Below are 24559 nucleotides of genomic sequence, written 5' to 3'. Positions count from 1 at the left end.
TGTTCGCCTCGTTATACATTCACTGACACGAAGGTGAGTTTTACTTAAACTTTGTGGCTAACATTAACGTTAGCTTATGCTAGTAGGCAATATTCTCGGACATTGTTCTTGTAAAATGTGCTATTTAAGTATCTAAACATTCTAACGGACAATGTATTTATCTTATTTTCAAGTATATTATGTGTGTTTATTGTCGTTAGTGTCACAGACTAACGGGGAGGTTACCGGACTTTTTACTTCCGAAGCCTGACGGAGCTCAACAAGCCTCATAGCTTAACAGTAGCTCTGGTGTCAGAGATCTGGTTCAGCTGTTCAGGTTCAAAGTTGCTGCTTTTAGAAAAATATGACCTGTCTCCGTGTTATTTCGTTTTATTACCTTTGCATGTTTCTTGTGAAGAGCTCAGATGCGGTGTTTACAGCAGTATGTACAGGCGGATCAGTTGCTCGGCTGTCTGGCTCTGGTCTGCTCTCTCGTTCCCATATACTCGCTTTTTCAGGCTGAATACAGAAGTGATTCCATGGAAATAACTCAGGGAGGCTCCTTTATTTACCATCCGTCTCCCCCGGTAGTTTTAGGCTGATCCGGAGTGAAGTGAAGGCTGCAAACTTTTTCTTGTGCGGCATTAGCTTTAACTGGTAGCGACAGATATTTACAAGCCATCATTTTCTTAATTCAGGATCGCTTGGAAATTAATGAAAACTTAAAAGTCCCTTATATTAGGAAGACAACATGGTGTCGCTTTATTTGCTTCTGAAATATGACTTTGACATTTCTAGCAGTCATGGTAACTCAAAGCAAACAAGAAAGCCGCATTTTGCTCATGCGGATGTGACGTCAGTAGGTAGGTCCCAGGCAACATTTTGTCCACTAATCAATGTGCAGCTTTTCCAGGAATACTGAATATACTTCATTTCCCTGAACTTCAGAATAAAAACTCACAGCAGCTCTGATCGTCTCTGGCCTGAAACTTTTCCAGAAAAGCATTTCAGCTGATTAAAGGGAATTTTATGTCCACTAAAATTTCAGTGTTAATCAAACCTTGTAATGTAATGAATATTATTCCATAGTGTAACTTCTGGAAGTCTTCAAACCCTGAATAATGTTTGGAAACGTTTTAATCACAATAATCTTCCATTCAGGTCCTTTTAATCCAGGAGTTTATGAATTCATGTAATAAATCAGAGGAGATGAAAACAGATGGAGTCCAATAGTTTTTATTGTTCAAACACAGAACAACGCGTCTCAGTTAGAGCCTAAGCTGCAGCTCGTTTCTACGGTAACTAAAATCTCTGAGCTGCAGGAAGACGAACTTCACTAAAACATGGGATTAAAACAGTGATGTCGCATCCCAACACGTCGCCGTCTCTACTTCTCCTTGGGCGCCATGTCGTCTCCGCCCGACACGTTGCCTTCCTCATCGTCATCATCGCCGGCGCCGATGATTCCCTTCAGGTAGGAGCGTTTGAATTCCTGGAACACCATCTCATCCTCCATCTCACTGGGAACAGCAGCAGCATCACAGATCAGACCACTGAGAACTAAACTCCCACAGAAACTGATCAGCAGGAAATGATTCAGGCCACAACACTGAGGAAAACACAAACTCTCCCCTGGGACCCAACGTACTTCATAACTGATCTGGGAATGTTCTCCTACGTTTGTTTTTCCTTCATCTAAAGCTGCAAACTATTCCATAAACTCAACCTGCATCTGTTCTGACATTAAAGAAAACAAAAACAAACATGTTGGGCGCCAAGGTGTCACCAGCCAACATGGCAGCAGGTTCTTCCTGTTTAACCTGATCAGAAGACAACAGATAAAAACAAAACGCTGAGGAAAACTGAAACATGGACCAGGAGAGGGAAGACCTGATGAATAATCTGATCTGAGGCATCAATAAGATCAGGAAGCTTCTCTCTGCATGTCTTTGTTTCAGCCTCATCAGAATCTAGTTGCTCTCATAGTTACCTCTCCTTCACTGCCGGCAGCAAGAAAATCAAAGTGGAGAGAAAACAGGTGAAATAGTGAACGAGGTCTGATGGACAGGTGAGATCAGGTGAAAGTTCTACCTGCTTCTGGTTTGGGATGCATGAGTGTGAAGGGAACCTCCAGGCCGACCTCACTGCAACACACACCAGGTTCAGGATAAACGGGCCGAGTCCAACATGCATGATGTTTCACAGAGCCTGAACTTACCTGGATCCCATCATCCTGCCAGCAGGTGGGAGACAAGCATGAGATCAGATTACAGCAGAAACGCTTCAGAGGAAACGAAACACAGACAGCCTCTGAGGTCTGGGTCCTGATTGGCTGAGGTTACTTCCTGGAGGAGCGCTGGCATCATGCTGCCACTTCCTGTTCTCCGTCTCCTGCTGTTAACTTCTTACTTTTGATTTGACATTTGTTGTGAAATAAACTGAATTGATCAAAGATCTCTAACACCTTATGATCTGACAGGTTGTTGTGATTTTGATCGTTGTAGGAAAATCAGAGGAAAACCGACCAACCCTCCGATGATGAGCTTCACCATGACTTTGTATGAAACCATGATTCCCAGAACCTCCTTCAGGACTCCTTCCTTCACGCTGAAACAAAACAGACGTTTCAGATCCTGCCGGTTCTGCGGGGCAGAGCTTTGGCGTGGAGCGCGGCTCACATGCTGGACGAGGCCAGGTTGGTGTCCTCGTGCTTCAGCTTCCCGTCCAGAGCGATGCCTCTCCTCTCACGGTTGTTGGCCAGCAGCGGCAGCAGCTTGTAGACCTTCTGCAGCGTCGCTCCGGCAGACACCGAGTCCCTGACATGGAGACGGGAGGCAGAGTGAGAACAAACCGAGAGCAACAAGCAGGTTAAATACAGAGAAAACAACAAAAACACATTCTGCTCTTTAAAAACACTTTATTAGGACAAATATCTGAATGAATAAGCGTCACTAGATCAGAGAACAGGTTTCCCGCTTCAGCAGAGCTAAATTTAATAATTAGGTCACCAGCTGCGCTCTAGACAACTTGACCTTTAACCCTGAGAAGGTCATTCAGCCATGATTTAGGACCAGAGATGGACAGAACGTAAAAACCAGTTGCAGTTCCTGACTGCACCACCAGATGGCAGACTTTGCTCTTTTCAGTTACAAGGTTTGGCTGCAAAAACATTAAATCTTTTTAATTCAACCAACAATAAATAAAAGATCTGAAGTTTTTGTTCCTGAGTCAAACTCCAGACAAACACAACAGCTTCTGTGACTCATTCCTGAAATTCACTGATGACAAAAAGCAGCTAAAATACTTTTGTGCTTCAATAAACAGGAAGCAGATAAAAATCCCAAATATTTATCAGCTGAAGTGAAAATGTCTGAAACCGTCGGGGTCATCATTTAAATCCCCCTTATTCTACAAACATTCAAGATTTTCCTGAAATCAAATCAGCTTTTTAAATCCTGTTAGAAGTTATTTACTGTTGGAAACTGCATTAAATCAGCTTAACTACACATTAACTAAAGAGAAACATTCATTAGCTAACAGCTAATTAACTGTTCACTAACAGTTAATTACATGTGAAGTCAAAGACTCACTAATTAACCATTAATAATCACTATCAGTCCAACTAGATCAAAAGTTCATCATTATTTAACAGTTAATTAACAATTAATTCATGATTTACTCTTCATTAGTCGCTGTGAGATTAAGGAAAGACTCAGATTAGATCCTTAATATTAAAAGTTATTTATTGATGGAAAATACAGTTTACGTCCACACACACACACACACACACGTTTCTTTTCTCTCTTTCTGTGGAAGCAGACTTCTGGGGTGTTTTGAATTCTCTCCATCTTTCGGTCTCTGATTTTAAACCTTTTTCCACCGTTCTCTGTTTCTTTTCTGCTTTTCTGTCTTTGTGTTTTTCTACAGGACATGATCAGAAGTTTATCTTTAATCTGTAATAAACTTATTCATAACTTGCCTTTTTTTAGTTCTTATAAAGTCGAGGAAACTTTATGAATGATAAAATCTAGAGACATTATATTTCTGCTGGTATCTGCTCATCTCTGCTGTTGCACTTTTTATTGTCACTAATTGTAAATAATATTTTTAATACCAAGTAAACAATTTCTACATTTTTAATGAAGTTTCTCTGTGTAAATGATTCCTTTGGGTCAGAGTATTTTATGTTTATGTTGAAGTTTTGCTCTTTCAGTATTTTATTCTGTTTTTATACATTTTCTTTTCTGTTTATGAATCTATTTGATTTCTCGTCATTTTGCTGCTGTTGTACAGAAATTTCCACATTATTTCATTTTGCAGCAGATTTTGTGTTTGAATGACTTAAAGGGCCAAACCACACCAGACCGAAGGCCTTTAACTCCTTTAGTGAAAACTGATCATTTTGAGTTTAGTCAGGATAATTTATCTGACCAGAGAAAAGACTGGCTGAGTTTTATCTGAGCGTAAAACCCAAAGCTGTTTACTAAAACATGAGGTAAAAATCAGCAGCAGCTGATATAAAGTCAGAATAAAATGATGATCCTGTTCTGATCCTCATCCAGAGGAAGAGCTGCTCACGCTGATCTTCCTCGGTAAAATCCTCAGCGGAAGCTCCACCCCGCTCCAGATGTAAGGGAAAACTCTGTGTGTGAATGTGTGTGTGAAGGAGTGTATGTGTGTGTTGGTGTCTGCGTTAAAGAAGGACAGCTGGTTCCGGTCCAGGTCCAGATCCACCCGGACCTTCTGCAGCGCCCGGACGGTGAGCAGAGCCGAGGCGGTCTGAGAGATGGCGGTGTGTTTTCCGTCACACAGCTGGATCCTCCACAGCCCCGACCACAGGGCCCCGTCCCTCCGGACCCAGTCCTCCAGAACCCCCAGCTCCCAGCGGCCGTGCCGCCCCACCTCCACCTCCCAGCTGTGCGCCCCGGAGCAGAAGCCCTCCGACCCCAGGACGGAGCAGAAGCCTCCGATCCGCTCCGGGTTTTCGGGCAGCAGCCGGTTCCTGCCGCACCGCACGCTGGTCAGGTCATCGGACAGAACCAGCTCCGGGTTCGCCGTGTTCGGGTCCAAGACGACCGGAGTGAAGGAGATGGCGTCCTTCATGTTCCTCCAGATGTGGAACCCCAGGTTGCCCAGATGCTTGGCCACGTCTACCAGGGCTCCTGGGGCCAGCTGGGGGTCGCCCAGCAGGGGGCAGCGCTGCGCCGTGGAGCCCAGCAGCAGGGGGACGTCCGCGGCTCTCAGCTCTTCCTCTGCGGCTCTGATGGCGTCCAGAAGAGCCAACATCTCTCTTCTCAGCGCCTCCATCTTCTCCTCCATCACCCGACTCTTCAGGTTCTCCTCCTTCCTCAGCGCCGACATCCTCTGCTCCTCTTCCTCCTCCAGAAACTGGTGAAGCTTCAGGAACTGCTGCCTGATCTGCGTCTCTGTGTTCCGCGTCTGGAGCTTAATGTGCTCAGCGGTTTGACTGAACTGGACTTTGACTTGACTGAAAAGCTTGACCTTGTCCTGCAGAGCCCGGATGTCTTTCTGGACCTCCTCCCTGCGCTGCTGAGCGGCTTCATCAGCGGGTCTGAACCTGTGGCCGCTGTGCCTCTCTGAGTCTCTGCAGACGACGCACGCCGGCTCCCGGTGGTCCAAACAGAACAGCTTCAGCTTCTCGCCGTGCAGGCTGCACACATCCTGCCGCCTCTGTGGGACTTTCCCTGCTGTGAAACTCTCACACAGGTTCTTCAGCACCAGGTTGCAGAGCANGGTAACTCAAAGCGGAAAAAAGTGAGCCGCATTAGCTCCTGGAGATGTGACGTCAACGCCGTAGGTGCAAAGAGCCCTATGCCCGCACAGGCGATTTTCATACCAACACATAGTTGCACTATATTTTTCCACCACTAGAGGTCACCGTTAAAACACAAAATAAACGAGTAGTTTCCCCAAACCATGGGTCATGAGGGCACGATGTTCCGTTTTGTTTTCGATGTCGCAAAATCGGCCCCAATTTGTATGTAACCTAAGGTTGAATTTCATAATAATGATAATAATAATTTAGTAAGTTTGTATTGAATTTTACATTTTTTCAATCTGAAAGTGTGTCCACCATAAACTTAAATCAGTTTGGTTGAAGCAGGAAACCATCTAAAACCTTTTAGCAAGTACAATATGGTCTGACATGGTTAAAAAAATTACTGATTGTATGACATATGAAGGACAAAAAAGAGAGAAACAGATCAAAACCCCGAAGGAGAAACTGATGACTAATATGATACTATCACTTAACCTCCAAATAAATGAAGGCATTTTTTGAAGGCAATTTTGTGTATGTAATCTAAATGTTCTAGACTAAAACTTCCCTGCAGGCCTTTTTTATTTTTATCTGCTTCGTGTGCAGAATTAAGCAAAGAACTGATGTTTGCTCAGCACAACAAACACCCAAAATTAGAAATGTACCAATTTCCTATAATACTTGAAATTATGATGTTAACCAGTTCTTGTATTTTTTTTTCTAAGAACATGAAGTGACATTAAATAGATTAACTCTGTTTTTCCAATAAGTAAGGGGTTCCCTTAACTATACACGCATGCTTTTTTCATATTACCTTAAAGGCCATTTTGAAGTATTTCCTGCAGATTGAAGTGTTCATAGACCAAAAGTAGTGGAAATTTAAAGATCAAACAGGAACAATCTGACTCTTTTTTTTTTTATTCTGATCTCTAGCAGACTGACTGGTGTATCTCTACCCTAAATCTTGTTGACATGCTTTGCAAGCCAGAAAAGTATTTTGATTTTAAGCAGAGGCAGCCCCCCCCCCCAAAAAAGAAAAAAAAACAGACTAACATTTTAACAATGTAAAAAAAAAAAATGTTCGTTAAATAAAAATGCCTGAAAGTGTTATCCAACAAAAGCAGGTTGGACAATTCTTAAAGTAATTTGGTCAAGCATCTGTAAATCAGTACCGAAGTTGACCACACATGACTCTACAAACTATTCTCAGAATGTGTAATTTTGAAAGATATTTTGCGTGTCGACCACTGAAACTTTGTCCTTGTTTCAGTTCAGTCTGTCCCTTCGACTGCTTCTAATAAGTAAAACAAAGACAAAAACGGTGGCTCTATAGCTGCATACAAATGAAACCCAAAAGTGACATTTATAAAAGCAGAAAGAGGAACAAACATATGAAGACAGTTCGCATGTCACGAGAGAAGATATATATTTATAGAACTTAATAAACTGTGTTTTTGCCGAATAATAAAATGGCCTGAAAACTGATTTTTGAGACAGAATGATCGTAAAAGATATACTGTTGATATAAAGACAAGAAACTATCCGGTACAAGCTTGGTCACATTTACTTGCTATGCAAATAACACTGTCCCCCTTTGTTCCATCATCACTAAACCCCGCAAGACAAAGAGCTTTTAAATCAAAATCAGCAGGTATAACGTGCATGTCAAAAAGCTTTGGCGTGTTTGTCAGCATCTGGCACATTTTCTCACTTGTTTTACAAGTCATTGAGTTCTATTTTCTGCCAGGTTGTTGTCAGAAGGGCGCAGATAAAGATCTCGCCCAGGGACGAACAGGAAACAACATCTGCACTTCAGTTTCTCACTGTTTCTAGTCACATTAAGGCTGTGCTGGTTCGGAGGCAGTTCATCCTCTCTGCTCGCTTCAGAGCATCACAATCGCAGTCATCTAGAGGCAGGCGCACCTCATAAGCGAATTTGGATTTTATCTGATTGAAGAAGGTTATCACAGAGACATCACCATGTCAAGTAAGTGCATTTCAACAAATAGAAATAACTGTGGAGTTTTTTTTTTTTTTTACTTTTTAAATTAATTTTATTTATTTACCTCTACATATGTTTATTTTTTAGAAGTTTTAATCTTGACTCCTGCTAGTGCAAAACCTTTGAATTGTATTTCGTATTGTACTCAGAACCTAAGTTTTGAGTACAAAAATTTAAGTTTTGAGTACAATACAATGCAATAAATATTTTCAGTTGGGCTTAAATAAATTCAGAATAATTCATAATAAAAATAAATAAACGAAATTACTGAATATTCTCCATCTTTAGAAGTCATTTTTCCATTAAACGGGACTTGTTTGTTTGGATTTTGTAAAATAATACAGAACAGATGAGCGTACAGAAACCTATGGACCCTATGTGTACAATTCACACCACATGAATCACATGCGTGAAAAACAATACAAAGGTATGTGGTGAAATAAAATGACGTGGAACAGTATCCTCATGTTCTTGCCTTTGAATGCGTTATCTGCAATAACCAGCAGATGGCGTAAAAGGTTTCATTATGAACTGTTTCAGAAGTTTGCCTCCAGGATGTCAGCAGTTTAAGCAGATAGATGTTTGGACCAGGCTAGGACTTTGTGCTTCTTCTTCAATAAAAATTCTTTAAAACGTATGCTACTGGCCTCTGATGTTAAATGAAACTACATCTTTGAGGTGACCTGAGCACATCATTGTATCCGGATTTGTTTGGTACCCTGCAAAAGAGTTCATAACGCTTTAAGGTTTTAGAATTTTGTCACATTAAACCCACAGAATTTATTGCACTTTATGTGTTTTTGTGTTAGACCAACAAAAGTAGTTTGTAACTATGAAGTGAAAAGAAAACAACACGCTGATCTTAAAAATGTTAGCATAAAAAATCTGAAATGTGTTAACCCCGTTGTATTTATTTTTTGACCCCAAATAAAATCTAGTGCATTGCAGTGCAATTGCATTCAGTCACCTAATTAATAAGGAGTCCACAATCCACATGTGTGTTTAACCTCAGTAAAAAAAACAAAAAAAAACAGCTGTTGCCTGAAGGCATCAGAAGTTTTTAGAAGCACTGAAGAATAAAGAGCATCATACAGGTCAAGGAAAACAGTTGATATAAAACCCTGGAGATGTCTAAAGTGGTTTTAGGCTTTAAAACAATATCTCAAGCTTTGAACATCGGCCTAAGGCTAAAACTGGCTCCAGGCCTTATTTATTTCTATCTGCAGAATTAAGCTAAGAACTGAAGTTTACTAAGCAGAACTAAGACCCAAATTTAGAAATGCACCGATTTCCTGTTATTGTTGAGATTATGATCCTGACCAGTTCTTGTATTTTTTTTCTAAGGACATTAAATTATATTAAAGATACTATTCCTATTTCTTATATTCCGGTGCTTGTACCGGTGTTATATTCTTTTTTTTTTTTTTGTTATTACTTCAAAGCCACATTGACGTACTTCCTGCAGTTTAAAGTGCTCATAGACCAAAAATAGTGGGCACCTAAAGTTCACCGCATCTAGAAAACAGGAACAATCTGAATCTTTTTTTAAGATCATCTGATTCTGATCTCAGGCTGCACAGTGGTGCAGTTGGTAGAGCTGTTGCCTTGCAGCAAGAAGGTTCTGGGTTCAATTCCCAGCCCCGGCCTTTTTGCATGGAGTTTGCATGTTCTCCCTGTGCATGCATGGGTTTTCTCTGGGTACTCTGGCTTCCTCCCACAATCCAAAAACATGACTGTCAGGTTAATTTGCCTCTCCAAATTGCCCCTAGGTGCGAGTGTGTGTGTGCATGGTTGTGTGTCCTGTCTGTCTCTGTGTTGCCCTGCGACAGACCGGTGACCTGTCCAGTGTGTACCCTGCCTCTCGCCCGGAACGTTAGCTGGAGATAGGCACCAGCAACCCTCCCGACCCCATTAAGGGACAAGGGTGTAAACAAAATGGATGGATGATTGTGATCTCCAGCAGACTGACTGGTGTATCTTTATCCTAAGTGTTGTAGACATGCTTTGCATGCAAAGAAAGTATTTTTGATTTAAACAGGGGCAAAGTTAGGACAGATTAACATTTTAACAATGCAAAAAAAAAAAAAAAGAAAAAAGTTAAATCAATTATAATTATATAATTATTATAATTAATTATTATTATTATGTTTGACCAAATTAAACTAATTTGGTCAAATGTCTACAAACCAGTACCACCAATTGACAACATATTGCAAATTTCTTAATTTGTAGAAATGTATGGCTCAGTTTGGAGGATAAGCTGAGTATTAGCATTCTCATTAGTTGAGAATGCTAATACAAGCCACATATTTTGTTTCTTTAAATTGAAAACCGGCTTCTCTTGGATGAATATTCTTGCAATAACGTTTGAATGAACTGACATTGAGATTGATGTTTAATAAAAAATCTCTATTTGCAGATGTCACTGAAGAGCACCTCACATTCACGACGCCTGATTATTCAGGCTATAACGACGACGATAACCCCGAAAACTTTAATCCATGTGAGCTGGGTGATATGGAGACATTTAGTAAGGGGTTTCTGGTGACCATCTACACTTTGGTATTCATCCTGGGCTTCTTAGGTAAGTGTATAAATAAAGCTCCAAAGACACTCCTACTACAAACAATTCTGCCAGGAACTAACATGTTGATCTCTTTCTGTTTGAAAGGAAATGGCCTGGTCGTCTGTGTCCTAGTGAAACACCGCAACCAGACCAACATGACTGACATGTGTCTCTTCAACTTGGCCTTCTCTGATCTCATCTTCCTCCTCACGCTCCCATTCTACAGTCACTACGCTATGGTTGGCAATTGGACCTTCGGTGACTTTATGTGTCGTTTCCTGTCCTGCTCCCACAACACTGGCTTCTTCAGCAGCATCTTCTTCATGGTTGTCATGACGCTGGACCGCTACGTGGTTATCATGTACGCTCACAAGGTGGCACGGTATCGCACAACGAAGGCGTGCTTTTCTCTGATTGCGTTGATTTGGATCGTGAGCGTGTGCGTGTCTCTGCCAACCTTCATCTTTACAAAGTTAGGAAATGACAGCGAAACTCAAAGCTGTTCTTACAGTCCGGACAGTCAAGGCTGGGTCTACTACGATCTGTTTGCTACAAATATTCTGGGTCTCTTGATTCCCATTCTGGTGATGGTGGCTTGCTACTCGAGGATAATCCCCACCCTGGTGAAAATGAGGACGGCCAAAAGGCATAGAATTGTCAAGCTCATCATCTCCATAATGATAGTCTTCTTCCTGTTCTGGGCGCCGTATCACATTTCCCGCTTCTTGAAGTTCCTGTTTTCCGAAGACCTACTAGCCGGCGGCTGCAGCATGGAGACGCGCATCAAGGTGTCGATCGCAGTGTCCGAGGCAATCGCGTTCACACACTGCTGCCTGAACCCCATCATATACGCCTTCGTGGGGCAAAAGTTCATGAGACGAGCCATGCAGTTGCTGAAGAAATGGGTACCTGGCCAAGTGAGTTACACGGAGAGCTCATTCAGGAGAAGTTCAGTTGTGTCCAAATCCTCTATCACCTCCACTGTCATCATGTAGGAGGTACAAGTGGACATTTGGTTATTGGTAGAGACTAATCAGGCACTCCATGCCACTTGGTGTCCTTGTTGTGGTTTCATCTTTGAGACGACAACATTCATCAGTATCTAATCTTCAATACAATCTCTGTACATCCTTTGAACCCTTTGTATTTTGTTTCAACCAAGACACTTCCTCCTCCTTATGACGTTGGATGCAGAAAGGGTATCAGACAAAGTTTACAGTTTGTAACGGCTTGCAACCACAAAGATCTTCACAGACACTTCAGATAACACCGTTTTGTTATTTCTTCCTCACACCTTTGTGAGCTGATGCTAAATAATAATAATTAAAAAAAAACGTCTTCCAGCAGAGAGCTTTTGCATCCTGCTCTGCATGGTGTTTTGCATTCATTGAATAATTTTTGCTTACTGTGCAGTTGAACAATCTGTAGGACATTTTTCAAAAGTTATCAAAAAGAGTTGTATTGTTTTCCTGTCTGCTGTAATATGTTATGCTTTTTTATAATAAAATTACTTTCCAGAGTTTTCAAATCTGTCACCTTTTTACTTGAGAATGTTTGAGGTAGTATGTGATCTTTCTCTCAGTTGATGTGGCAGTCTGCTTTGTAGGAGTATTGCTCATCTGAAGACTGTAAGGCAAGTGGGACTTTTTTCTCCTTTTATCTGCCAGATTAGCAAAATCTGCTAGCTTTTGCATCGTGTTAGCTACTTTCATATATTGAGGTAGATGGTAAAACCGAGAGAAGAGGCATGCACCGAGTGGGGCTCTCGCAAGACAAGGTATGGCAGGATATTTTTTGGTGTACAGATATTTTCTTTATTTTGCCACACAATATGTCCTTCAAGTAGCTCAGCTTATAACGGGAAATAAGATTATCTACTGTAACTATGTGATACAAAGATCTACATTACAATGTCACCGGGTGACTCTGAACCCATCCAAGCGCTGAACAAATCCTTAGTACAGATAAATGTGTGGATGTGCCTAAACTTTCTTCAGTCGAATAGAAACAAAACTGAAGTTATTTTCTTTGAAAACATAATCAATGAAACATTAATCGACATTCTGATGTGCAACAATGACAAAATGTAATGTTTCGATTGTCGACTGTGCGTTCTACGACATTGTACTTTTGTTTATTTGATGATGTAAAGTACTTTGAAATGCCTTGTTGCTGAAAGATGCTATGCAAATAAAATTTGATTGATTTGACTGATTTTGTCACATTATAACTGCAAACCTCAGCACATGTTCTGATTTTATCTGACAGAGCATGGTTATGAATCAGAAGAGTACAGGATAGAGGAACTGTTCCTTCTTGTAGGTGTTTCTCGTCCGCCAGTCTCAAAGCTTTCGCAGCCTCTTGTTTTCTTTCAGGCTTGGCTAATATGTAGCTTCATCCACCTTCCAATGAGGCCTGACCATGTTCCCTGCATCTGCAGATGCATGCCCAATGCATGTTCCCTGCATCTGCATCTGCAGATGCAGGGAACATGGTCAGGCCTCATTGGAAGGTGGATGGAGCTACATATTAGCCAAGCCTGAAAGAAAACATGTTAGAGGCTGCGAAAGCTTTGAGACTGGCGGACGAGCAGCTTTTGGAGCAGCTTTTGGAGCAGCTTCGTCTCGGCATGGTGTTCTGCGTTTAGGCCTAAAGGTTCAGTTTTTGTCTCATCCAATCAATATTGAGCCCTACATGCTTTGTGGCAATACAAATACTGCTTCTTGTGGCTTTCCTTCAATGATCACTTTCTTCAAGCCATCCTTTTTTAAAAGCCAAATTTGTGGAGCATCCAGCTAGTAGTAGATTCACCCTCCCGAGCTACGGCTGTCTGCAGCTACGCAGGAGATACCGTTGGCCTTCTGGCTGCCTCTCAATTTAAGCTTTGTGTTGACTTTCAAGCAAAATCCCAATAAAATACATACAAATTTGGGGTTACTAAGATTAAAAAAAAAATCGAAGAAGTTCAGGCATTACGGGAGACATAGTACAACTTTTACGTAGTAAGACTGTTAATTTCTGCAAATCCCTGTCAAAGGCGATAATCTGAATGAAAAGCTTGCTGTTTTGGAATAAAGATTAAAGAGAAGACCCTTCAAAGATCTCTCTGATATGAGTAAAGAAAACAGCAAAGCTCCCCATGAGCAGACATTTCCGCCCCCTCCAACTCTTTCTGTACACATCAAGGGAGAATTCTCAGAATACCGCACTGACACCTCTGTGCAGGTTTAACACGATGCAGAGGAAACAACAAAACCCAGAGTTCACGTTACCAGAAATGAGCCTTGCTGCAGGATTTGTCACAAAAACTTTGCAAGCATGTGGCAGGATGACAATGAAATCTTGATGCACCGCTCAGCAACACACACACACACGCAGCTCAGCAGCAGCGACTTTGGCAGCCGGTGTGGTAAGTGCCTCAACATCTCAATTTCTAAACTTTTAGTTGCCATTTGGAACACTTTCTTCTCGTTCACCTCCTACACCTTGAACACATAGCGTAGTTGTTGATTATGTGTGCGCTTGTGGCTGAGCTGCCTACCTGTGAGTGTGTGTGTGTGTGTGTGCGCGCGCGCTTGTGTTTTCACGTAAGCAAAGTCAGCCACAGGAAGTGAGGGTCGGCATAAGTGTCAAAGCGAGTGGTTCAGGGTATGTTGACAGCGAAAGAAAAATGTCTGAGATGTGGTTTATAAGATCACATGATTTTGATTATGGTCACAACAGTAGGAAGTTTGTGCTACACATGTGTTTCTGTAACTACAACTCATTCAGGGGAGTAGGAATCTCTAGAAGAGATTCAGTGATAGTGAATTTGTTTCAGATTTATACGACCGCTGACCCGACTTCTAAAAAGTGGCGCTGGATAGGCCTTTCCAGTGTGACTCATGAAATGATGATGGTATCTGAAGTTCAGCTGAAAAGGGCAGAAAAGTCCAAAAACACTTATACAAATTACCCCCCCAGCTGAGTGTCAGCCTGTACAGGGTCCAGTCCTCGTGGTGGTGAGGAAGAACGTGGTGTTCTGTGAAACAGAGAGGCATGCTGTCTCTTCTGGTTGTGCCTTGAAGATCTCTGAGAGGAATTTTAACAGAAAACTCAAAGATAATTAGTTTATATTTTTTGATATCACAAGACGGGAGTATCAGGAGTCAAATGACCCAATGGGAAAGTAAGTACAGATGTCCAAAATTATGTTTGGATATTTTGTCTGCTTTGGCTTGCTATGAAAGTATATTCCAATTATTAATGTCATAGAGACTCAATAAAATAAAAATGCCTGTTTGTTTACCTTTTGACCACGAAAGTACAAACTCCGTTCAGTATGTCTGATGTAAGTTCTCTTTGTTTGAGAGAAGGCTTAACTATACTGGGATGTTAGGTGGCAGGAAGCGGCAGATGTTGCGCACTGAAAAAATGTTTTTCACTGAAATGAAGAAAAAATGATCACTTCTGAATTGCCTGTTTCCAATGTTTAGTTGGTGTATCAGATATAATGGTGGCTTTGCTGTTCATTATAAATTCAAATTTGAAAATTTTGCAGAGATAAATGAGGAGTGTGAATATCAAAGATAACATTACCCTGAAAAAATTATTTGCCCGCTTACATCTGTTTTTCAGATTTTGCTTTTTTGTGTCACTTACATCTTTTAGATTATCAAACAATTTTACTTGCTGCAAAACCAACTGACCAATTTTTACATGCTGCAAAACCAAGTCAAGGGTGGCGTCTTTCGCCGCCCTTGACAGCAACAAGAGTTTGTGATAACTGGAAATAAATCTTACATCTGGACCCACTCTTCTCTGCTGAATTATTTTTTGATTCAGCTACAGTAAAGTGTTTTCAAACATGAATGTACTGTTTAAGGTCATGCCACAGCATCTCAATCAGATTTAAGTTAAAAGTTTGACAAGGGCTCTCCAGAACAGTAGTTTCTTTTTTTATTATTATTTTACTTTAGGAGTCATTCACAAAAGTTTTCACAAATCATCAAGATGTTTCTTGGTAAATGCTCTTCAGAGCCTCTTACCTTGGAACTATGCCAAGGCAGCTTTTCTTTCTTATACTTGAACTGATGCAGGTGATGTCTGCAGTACTTCAAATGTAGTTCAAGGTTATACTATGACCTTCTAGATGAACTGTCAATGAGCAATAAAATATGTTTTTGTTCCCCGTTTTGCTGGAATCTCAAAGCCTTACAAAGGGCTATCTAACTCTTTATTATTTAAAGGTTTTGTTAACTCTAGTGGCTTTTATTTGAAAGTAGCTTGACAGGAAAGAGGGTAAAGAGAGAGAGGGAAGACATGCGGCAAATGTCGTCAGGCTGGGAACCGAACCTGCGACTACTGCCTTGAGGACTAAGGCCTCCGTACGTGGGTCGTGCTTTGCCCCGGAGCCACCACTGCACCTCCAACCCTTTATTGACAAGCAGATATCAATAACTTCTTTTTCTCTTATGTGCTCTTGAATCTTTTCAAGACCAGATGCTTGTTGAGATCGTTTAGCCTATTTCCTGTTACCAGGCAGGCTCTAGCTGAATAATTTCCTAATTTCATGGCAATGTCAGTAATCACTAGTCAAGTGTGTGACTAGTGAAATCAAGGTCAATTTGAAAGAAAGGAGATTAATAAGTGTAAATTCATAATTTTCTGATTGTATAAATTCTTTTTCATATATTACCACGTTATACAGGATAGCTTTTGTTGAATGTAATCATCATTTGAAAGTGACCTTGGTATTTTTTTGGGTTCTCATTGTCTGATATTCACATCCAAAACATTTATGTGTGACAAAATGCAAAAAGAAAACAAACTTTAAGGAGGTAAATGCTTCACAGTTTACTTTTTATGTTAAGGAATATGATTGGGTTTTATCTTTCATTATCTGTTCAATGTCTTATTGACGAAGCTCCTGTTCTGTCTCACACAGCACTATGAACGCAACGGAGAATGTGTCTGAATATTATGACTATGATTTCGAATGCAATGAAACAAGTTGGGTCTCCACCGGTGGGTCTATGCTCATCCCTGTTCTTTACTACATCTTGTTCTGCGTGGGCCTAATGGGTAAGATTACACACACAAAAGTCTAACCTGAAAAAACCCGAATATGATATCTTAGGTAGACATACCTGTTTGATTTGGATTGTCTAACCTTAAAAAGCTAAGACATTTTATTGCAATTTGTTTCACAGGAAACGGGATCGTTCTCTGGGTTCTCCTCCGGTACACAAAGATAAGGACTATGACTGACGTGTTCCTGCTAAACCTGGTCCTGTCGGACCTTTTAGTGGCTGTGTCTCTGCCTGTCTGGGTCCACATCGCCCAGAGCCTTCCATCCTGCAAACTGGCTACTGGGTTCTATCAAGTGAGATCATTTTTCTATTTTTTTTTTCTTTAATTCAGAAAATGTTAAAAGTTCTCAGAAACTAGAGCTTTTTTAATGTTTTTTTTTAAACACCCCCTAAGTAAATTACAGAACGTCTAACCAGTTTTGCTTCATATTCTGCCACATCTTGTTCTCACTGCACTTCCTTTCTGCCCCTCCAAACAGCTGGGTTTCTACAGCGGGACATTCTTTGTGACCATGATGAGCGTGGACCGCTACCTCGCCATCGTCCACGCAGTGACAGCCATGCGAAAACGGACCCTTCGCTACGGACTCATCGCCAGCTTTACCACCTGGGTCACATCTGTGATCTTGGCAACTCCCCAAATGGTCTTTGCCAGTTTAGAGTCGCCGGACAATGGAAGCTTCCAGTGCCATCCCATCTACCCGGAGGAAACCGCAGAGTTGTGGAAAATGCAGCGAAATTTCACAGAGAACGTGGTGGCCCTTTTTGTCTGTCTTCCTGTCATTCTTTTTTGCTACGTGAACATCCTCATAGTGGTCTCCAAATCCAGGAACTCCAAAAGGGACAAAGCGATCAAGTTGATTTTCACTGTGGTGTGTCTGTTTGTGCTGTGCTGGGTGCCCTACAACATCGTAGTCTTCCTGAAGACACTGCAAATGATCTCTGAATACCTAAACAACTGCGAGTCGTCACAGGCCATCGATGCAGCCATGACCTTTGCTGAGATCATCGCTCTGTCTCACTGCTGCGTAAATCCAGTCATCTACGCATTCGTCGGGGAGAAGTTCAGGAAAACGTTGGCCAAAGTGCTTTCCAAGTATTTCCGTTGGCATTACCAGACCACCAGCCAAACCACAGACAACGAGACCTCCAACACGCCCGTACGATCAGAATATTGAAACTGGGTCATCATTGTGATCGAGGCGGGATGTGCGGTGCATTTTTGTTCTCTGCACCGAGAGACTAAATAGATAAAGATGCGTGCCTGTGTGTGTGTGTGTGTTGGTGTGTGTGCGTGTGTGTGTGTGTGTGTAAGACAGCATGGTGGCAGTGGTTATGGCAGAGGGGGAAGGCACGCGGTTTCGACTCGCAAAGGTTTTGGCGCATGTATCAAGTTCTTCCTTGTCACATGTGAGGTGATGACTCATTCGGAAAGTGTGCAAGAACTACCTGAAACATTTAAATGCAAACTCCAACCAACCCATGTCTTTCTGTCGTTCTGTTCAGCATTTAACAAGAAGTACAATTGCAGATAAAAAAACTTAATCATTTAATATATATATATATATATATATATATATATATATGATTTAAAATGTACAAGAATATCATTAATATTAGATGAAAATGCTTTTTCATTTTGTATAAATAGCGCTTTTTGTGAATACTAAAATGTATTAAATTGTGTTTGTGGTGTTTTTTGTCAGCTTCCTTTTCAATAAATGTCAAATGCCTTCCACCCACACAGTCTTTTAAGATCTTGATAAGCGTCTGACAAACTCTTTCTGTATCATAAATGAAGTTCAAACTTTTCCAAAATCTTCAACTATTGCACATCTCACATCTCAAGTTTTAGATTAACCAACAAGTGACCTGTTTCAAAAGATTTCAAGTACTTCATAATCATTCAGAGATTTGTTCTGTTTTATTTCTCTAATTTCTCAGGGGTAAAATTCTTACAAGCCAACTTAATCTTGTGTGAAAAAGTAATTGACTCCTAAATCATCCCACCATGGCAACAAACTTCTATCAAGCATTTACAATAACTGACATTTTTTTAAATATCAAATTTCTGCACCCTCTTCTTTGCATGGTTGTTTTTTTTTTCAGCCACATTGAAGAGTTTTTTTGAGTACGGACACCGCACTTTGACGATTGTCATGGAAACATACCAAATCAACACATACTAAAAACTCAGGTGATAAAGTTTTACTTACTTTAGTTGAGATTTTAGACGACCCAGGGCTCCACCACTGGTATTAATGAAGTTGTTCAGTGGACTGATGAAAATGCTCCTATAATGAAAACAGCACAAAACAAAGAAATTGTGTATCATTTCATGATTGTCATACAGTTCCCATAGCATTCATAATGGAGAAAACAATAAGGTACTATCCAGTAAACACTTAGAAATCATAATTAAAGAAACAGTGTTATTTTTTTAACATTTATTATAATTGAATATTCCATCACATTTCCTTTCTGTCATCTGTAGAAATATCCTGCCCACGAATGACACTGAAAACAAAGCACAAGGCTGGAAGGCTGGACTAATGTGATTCTTTACTATCAGGAAGTCACCAAAATGCAGTTGAAATCCATCAGTTGATCCAAGACGCTGCAGTGGCAGTTCTGATGAAAATTATATTTCTCCTCCTATTTCAGCTTCCCTTCATTGGTTCCCTGTGAAATACAGAATAAAATGTAAGATTCTCCCTCTCATATGTAAAGCCCTTAATAATCAAGCTCCATCAAACATCAGAGAATGATTTTAAAAAAAAACAAAACAAAAAAAACGAGACAGGGCACAAAGCAGATTATGTGTTCTCCGAGGAAGACAATGATGTCGGATATCAACCAGAAAACCAACACATCGGATGAAGATTTCACTGGTGCACAAACTGATCCCATTCCTACTGAAATATTCGGCTCCAAGGGTAGAAACCTCTTGACATACAGGGTAGGAAAGCTGCTGTGGATGTCAAAATGATCGCTTTGGTCACAAGATTCACTCTGAGAAGAATTGTGACATCAATAGATGCTTTTATTTGTTCATGCCATTGTCATTAAGAAAGGGGTTCTGCTATGTCTTATGCTTTTCGCGTTTGTATTTGTATTTACAAAGTACAAGAAAGCAGAATTTTTCCTGTAGTGAACATTGAGGTCAAATCTGACTCCAACACCATACGGCATTCTAGTTAATCATATTTGAAAAGTCAATAAACACAATAGATTTATTCAAGAGAAATGTTCTAATAGTTCTCTGTGACAGTTAAATACTCAATCAATTATATATCTATGTCAATCTCTTAAGGTGCATTTCATTTTTTGCAAATTAAAAATGCGGTGAAAGTTGGAAAAAAAAACGTCGCTGAACCCCACACTGAAATATTTACACAATATTTTTTGATAGAAAAAGAATCCCGATAACCAAGAGTTACGAAAAAAATAGGAACTAAAAATATCTTGAGTATTTCTTTAATCACTTATTTTTGTTAATGATACAATTGGAATCAAAACCTTCCACAAACACAGTGGATAGTAGCATAAACCATAGAGTAGAGGAGGTATGAACTGGCAAGTGATCCAGTTTTAGTTTTAAAATAAGCTAATTGAAGAGTGAAAGTCCACAGCGGGAAATCAGAGCTCACTTTAGCCACTAGAAAAGACGAGTGCAACAACAGGAGCTGTCTGATTAAAAACGCCCCTCAATGTCAAAACGGTGACAGCATGCAGTCAAATGATTCACTTTCCAGTGTTTTCCAATGCCAAATCTCTTTTTGGATGTCAATGCAAGGTTTCACCGTTTTAGCCACATAGTTGTCCACCTTTGATGTGTTTTTTTGAGATTTTCTGGATACCGCAGAATGGTTAGTGTGACATTTTTAAAAGGCTTTTTGAGGCTCGGATCTTGGTGTGATTGTTCAGATGAGGAAACAAGGTTAAGGTTATGGTTACAGTATCTGAAGTGATGGTTACAATGAGGGCAATGCAATGCAATATGTCATTCACAGTAACCTAGAAAGAAGACAATGTGGTATAGAGTGTGCCTGTTGTGTGATAGGTGAGAATTCCACAGGACATCGTGTCACCTCCGGGTGATATTTCCATCATCATCCTGTCATGATTTGCAGCGTGTGTCTGTGTGTGTCATACCTACAAGCCAACCAGAGAGCCAGCCCACCCAATAAATTTAATTGCATCTGAAGGCTGTGTCTTACAGTGACTAGCAGCATTTGCAAAGAAGCATAATTTGTTCCTCAACCTGAAAGAGTACAACTTCCTACTCAGCTTAAGATATTTATTTCCCATAAGCGGCCATGTTTTGAAACTACTTGTACAGACTGCAGCACTGTCTATTTCGGTAGTATCACTCTTGTGCAAAACAAGTAAAACCCATCATGCCCTGCAACCTTCCATCTACGTGCATCTGCAGGATTTGGTCAAAGTCAGTATGTATTTAAGCGAGCATATGTGGACTTGCGGCTCCGTGTGGGTTTTTGTTTTAAAGTTTCAAAAGCTCACTGAGGAAGTACCTAACCATATAATTTATATGCAGACCCACCTGCCACTCTGGTTTAGGGGGTGGGGAGTGCTTTGAGAGGTGTATCAACCATTCCACACATTCATACTGTCTGACTGATCATATCGGATACACAGCTGAGACGCTTTTAATATTACTGATTACTTCATTTCTGGAAGCAAAATGAATTCAAGTGATGTTTTTTACACCACTGATGGGTAGGTCTCTGTTCAATTTGTATGCACAAGTTGTAAACATATAATTTTAATGCGAAAATATGCAGTAAAAAATGTATAGTGTCGCTGGATTTTACTCTTATTTGATATTTCCCATTGTTTGACTTGTACAATATTTACTTGTAGTTACGCAGAGAATAACTGTTTAGTTTTTTTCATTATTATTATTATTATTTTCACCGACATAGTACTAAAGAACATGCAGGATGTACACTATTTTTAACCTTTGATATATTACAGTAAACAAACTGAGCAGATTTAGATATAAAATTATTTTTAATTTAACCAGAAAGAATACTGATAATATGCATCTGTGCAAACATTTTAGTTTTTATTTACAGTCCAAGAAAAAGTGTGTGTTGAGAACAGATCATTTTCTTTTCAATAATTATTTTTGCCTCAATTCTCTTTTACCTTAATTTGTGCTAAGCTTTTTCCCCAAGTCTCCACTGGTATATTGGTCCATTCATTTTTGAATGGACCAAAAAAAAAAACTTCCTGCAAATTCCATGATATTTACCTCCTTTCACAATTTCACATTTAAGTCGGGGCAATGCCGAATCACTCTTAAATGTTCATTTCACTTGAAGTAAGAACAAACATGTTGGTCAAATTTAGATTACTTTCAGTCTAAATCAGCCAGGGTTTATAACCACGCCAATTCATCTGCCATCATTATTCATTTTTCTTTCAAACCTGAGTATGCTTATAAGAAACCATTGAGCAAAATGCATAAAAACGAACCCATATGACTTATTTTGATATTTTTCACTTACCTGCGTCCTCGTGAGATAATCATCGGCAAGTAGTAAAATGAAGTGATCCCTGCCGTGATGTGGTTCCAGATCTTAGTCACTGTAAAGAAAAGAAAAAAAAACTTTATTTGTCAAGCACGATCGTCTGTGGTTTATTTATTTATTTATTTGATATTTCAACTAAAAACAACTTATGTTATATATATTTTAAAAATCTGTATATTATAGATAGTTTAACCTCATTTGTGTTTGGTTAAAGATTGCTATCTTTAACCGCTTTTCTTATCCCTGTGCGGTCTGTCTAACCACAGATGCACTTTTTTTTTTTAAATCATAAAATATTTATAGTCCGTGTTATTTCTGATATGTGACTTTTTCTTGTCAGGGAACATGACATTTACAGAATGTTTGCTAAGCACAATTCAGCAGACATCTCTTTCACAAGGGTCCTAATTTTTGTTTCAGTTCTTGATTTTGTGCAGAAGTAGCACTCCATAGCTTGAAATCAGAGAAAAGCAAGAAACTAGGAGAACAAGTTCCTCGACAGACATTTGATCCAAGGCGTCTGCTTTTGGCTTGCAGCCTGTGGGCGTTCAGATGGGATTCTTATTGAAAGTGTGATCGGCGGTTTTCTTCCTCAGAAACTGGGTCGTGGAACCCTTTTTGTCAGCTGAACAGATGAATCCCCCAGCTGTGACAGCTTTCACTTTTACTCTCTCTAATACAGGCTCACCTGGGTAAGGAAAAAATGTAAAGCTGCACGTTTTATTTCTTGTTGTTTTAGCAACAGTCTTTAAAGCTAACTGGACTCTGCTAGCCGTCGGCCGATCTATTTTCATTTCAGGAAGTTTAGTTCAGTTTCAGTTCAGCTGCGTCTAAGTTTAGTGATATATACTTTCGCAACTTTATTTTGGTGATAGATTTGTAAATCCTTCTCTGATCGAGGTTGTACGTTCTGTGTTGTATTTGCATATTTGGCTAAATATATAGAAATAATAATTAAAAAAACAACAACTCCCAAGCAGGTTTAGTCTGTTAAAGAGAGGAATAACCACAGGACTGTTGTGTCTTTATATTTTACAGTACATAAAACGAACTTTAAAATAACTTTTACATGTAGACCGAAAAGTATGCAGCCAGGTCCCTTTAAATCTTAAAAACAACAGCTGTATTTTCAGCCATAGAGACCTTCAAAGGAACTCGCATGGAAACAACCACAATTTGACATGTCTAAAAAAGTTTCAATGTGTTTAAGTTATTTATTCTCAAACTTTTTGCAGTTCATGTCAAATGAAGTTTAAACACACCCTGTTAAAATATTACTCTTTACCATGGAAAATGAGACCAGGAAAAGTACGTTTCCAAGCTTTTTATGCCTTTTAATTTAACATGTCTTCTTTATTATTCAGCTGAACAACAGGCAAAACTGTTAAAACATAGAAAAGAAAAATAAATAAATAAAAAACCTTCCTATAAGCTGGCTCCACAAGCGTACACCACCCTAAACAAATACTTTGTTGATTCATTCCGGGTTTGAGAGTCGTCTTCGGTACAGTCAGGCCATCTGTTATTGAGAATCTGATTAAGAATCTGAAATAGATATGAGCTACTCTAAAGTTTTCCCAGAATTTCCTCATTTGCATGCTTTATCATGTAAACACGAGTCCGGTTTATTTATACCACTTTTTACAATTTAAAATACATGCATATATGCAATATAAACAACACAAGTGCTGTAAAGAAACAAATTGCAGTGCGGGAGGAGTTAGGAACGCCTTTGTAAGCAGATACATTCCAAGCTGTCTCTTAAAAATCTCAGAGGTGGTTGGAGATAATTGGAGGCTTGTTGTGAAAACGCATTCCATTACATCTGGTATGAAGGACAACAAGTAAATGCTGATCAGATCAGCTAACCTAAAGGACGTACTGCAAGTGAAGCGAGTCAGACAGAAATATAAGTTACTTTCTCTACACCAAGAAGACCACAAACTTTAACATGGATCTTGGAGAGAGTGGAGTTATGTGATAGAAACTGATCAGAAGCTGGAGATCGTAAAAAAAGTAAAAATAGAAAGTCTTCATCGTACAAAAAGGATGAAATGGGTAACCTGCGTAAAGGTAACAGTCAGGAGAAGAAAAAAAATCTCAGTATTAGATACGCAGTGAATGCAGTAACCAATAATGAAAGCAGTGATATTACTAAAAGTGACATTTTGATCCAGTCACAAAAACCAACTCCCAACTCAGTAAAAAAAATAGTACGATGCTCCGCTATTGCTATTCTTCAGATAAACTGGAACTTTATCTTGAATCTTCTGAATAAATGTCAGTTTGAAGAAAACTTTACAAATGACCCAACCAGAACGCTCTGCTATTTATGGGCTAACCTGAAAATGGGTGTGGATTTCCACACAATCTGACAGATATCGACAACAAGCATCGAGCAGACTGAATACTGGAAATGAATTTGGTGATTCATAAAACATGAGTTTAAAGGTGTGCAGATATATGTAACCAAGCTCTTATTGTTTATTGTTCTTCTTATTATTATTACTACTATTATTATTTGTGTTTTCCTCTAACTGCTTGTTCATTTCTAAGTTGAATTGTACGGGGGATATTAACTAAAGGTAGAAAAAGTCTCAAAAT

General features: G+C 39.7%; 5 protein-coding genes across 10 annotated transcripts in view; 3 read left to right on the top strand and 2 right to left on the bottom strand.

Moving 5' to 3' along the window:
• The window catches only part of ccr2 (chemokine (C-C motif) receptor 2), a 15536-nt gene extending 3682 nt beyond the window's left edge, over positions 1–11854 (top strand). Inside the window, exons 2-4 of one of the 5 annotated variants that reach the window (XM_015035723.1) lie at positions 7592–7745; positions 10180–10344; positions 10432–11854. In XM_015035723.1, the coding sequence (XP_014891209.1) occupies positions 7739–7745; positions 10180–10344; positions 10432–11321 (1062 nt within the window). In that variant the 5' untranslated portion in view covers positions 7592–7738 and the 3' untranslated portion in view covers positions 11322–11854. Of the gene's footprint in view, positions 1–6808; positions 7746–9664; positions 10345–10431 lie in introns of those variants that run through there. The other 4 variants (XM_015035714.1, XM_015035707.1, XM_015035731.1 and 1 more) reach the window with 4 other exon arrangements.
• LOC106949491 (S-arrestin) lies at positions 1200–3437 on the bottom strand. The gene is made up of 6 exons (XM_015035754.1): positions 2658–3437; positions 2509–2586; positions 2198–2212; positions 2071–2123; positions 1970–1979; positions 1200–1499 (listed from the first exon to the last, which is right to left on the bottom strand). The coding sequence occupies exons 2-6, from the start codon at positions 2547–2549 to the stop codon at positions 1367–1369; spliced, it is 252 nt and encodes an 83-aa protein (XP_014891240.1). The 5' UTR covers positions 2550–2586; positions 2658–3437; the 3' UTR covers positions 1200–1366.
• On the bottom strand, positions 4248–14366 carry LOC106949362 (tripartite motif-containing protein 35-like). The gene is made up of 3 exons (XM_015035553.1): positions 14282–14366; positions 13178–13219; positions 4248–5678 (listed from the first exon to the last, which is right to left on the bottom strand). The coding sequence occupies exons 1-3, from the start codon at positions 14364–14366 to the stop codon at positions 4534–4536; spliced, it is 1272 nt and encodes a 423-aa protein (XP_014891039.1). The 3' UTR covers positions 4248–4533.
• Positions 13282–17990, top strand: LOC106949483 (C-C chemokine receptor type 8). Its single transcript, XM_015035744.1, has 4 exons — positions 13282–13735; positions 16253–16389; positions 16518–16690; positions 16877–17990. The coding sequence occupies exons 2-4, from the start codon at positions 16257–16259 to the stop codon at positions 17573–17575; spliced, it is 1005 nt and encodes a 334-aa protein (XP_014891230.1). The 5' UTR covers positions 13282–13735; positions 16253–16256; the 3' UTR covers positions 17576–17990.
• Positions 17991–21023: 3033 nt separating this feature from the next.
• ccr8.2 (chemokine (C-C motif) receptor 8.2) overlaps positions 21024–24559 on the top strand; it is a 9600-nt gene continuing 6064 nt past the window's right edge. The window contains exon 1 of one of the 2 annotated variants that reach the window (XM_015035686.1): positions 21024–21137. In XM_015035686.1, coding sequence (XP_014891172.1) covers positions 21103–21137 — 35 coding nt within the window. In that variant the 5' untranslated portion in view covers positions 21024–21102. Of the gene's footprint in view, positions 21138–22285; positions 22648–24559 lie in introns of those variants that run through there. The other variant, XM_015035680.1, reaches the window with a different exon arrangement.

Source organism: Poecilia latipinna, unplaced genomic scaffold (assembly GCF_001443285.1).
Source record: "Poecilia latipinna isolate Pla-1442-1.1 unplaced genomic scaffold, P_latipinna-1.0 Scaffold21, whole genome shotgun sequence".
NCBI classification, from domain to species: domain Eukaryota; kingdom Metazoa; phylum Chordata; class Actinopteri; order Cyprinodontiformes; family Poeciliidae; genus Poecilia; species Poecilia latipinna.
The sequence above is the reverse complement of the archived record's forward strand: the minus strand, read 5'-3'. Positions and strand labels throughout refer to the sequence as shown.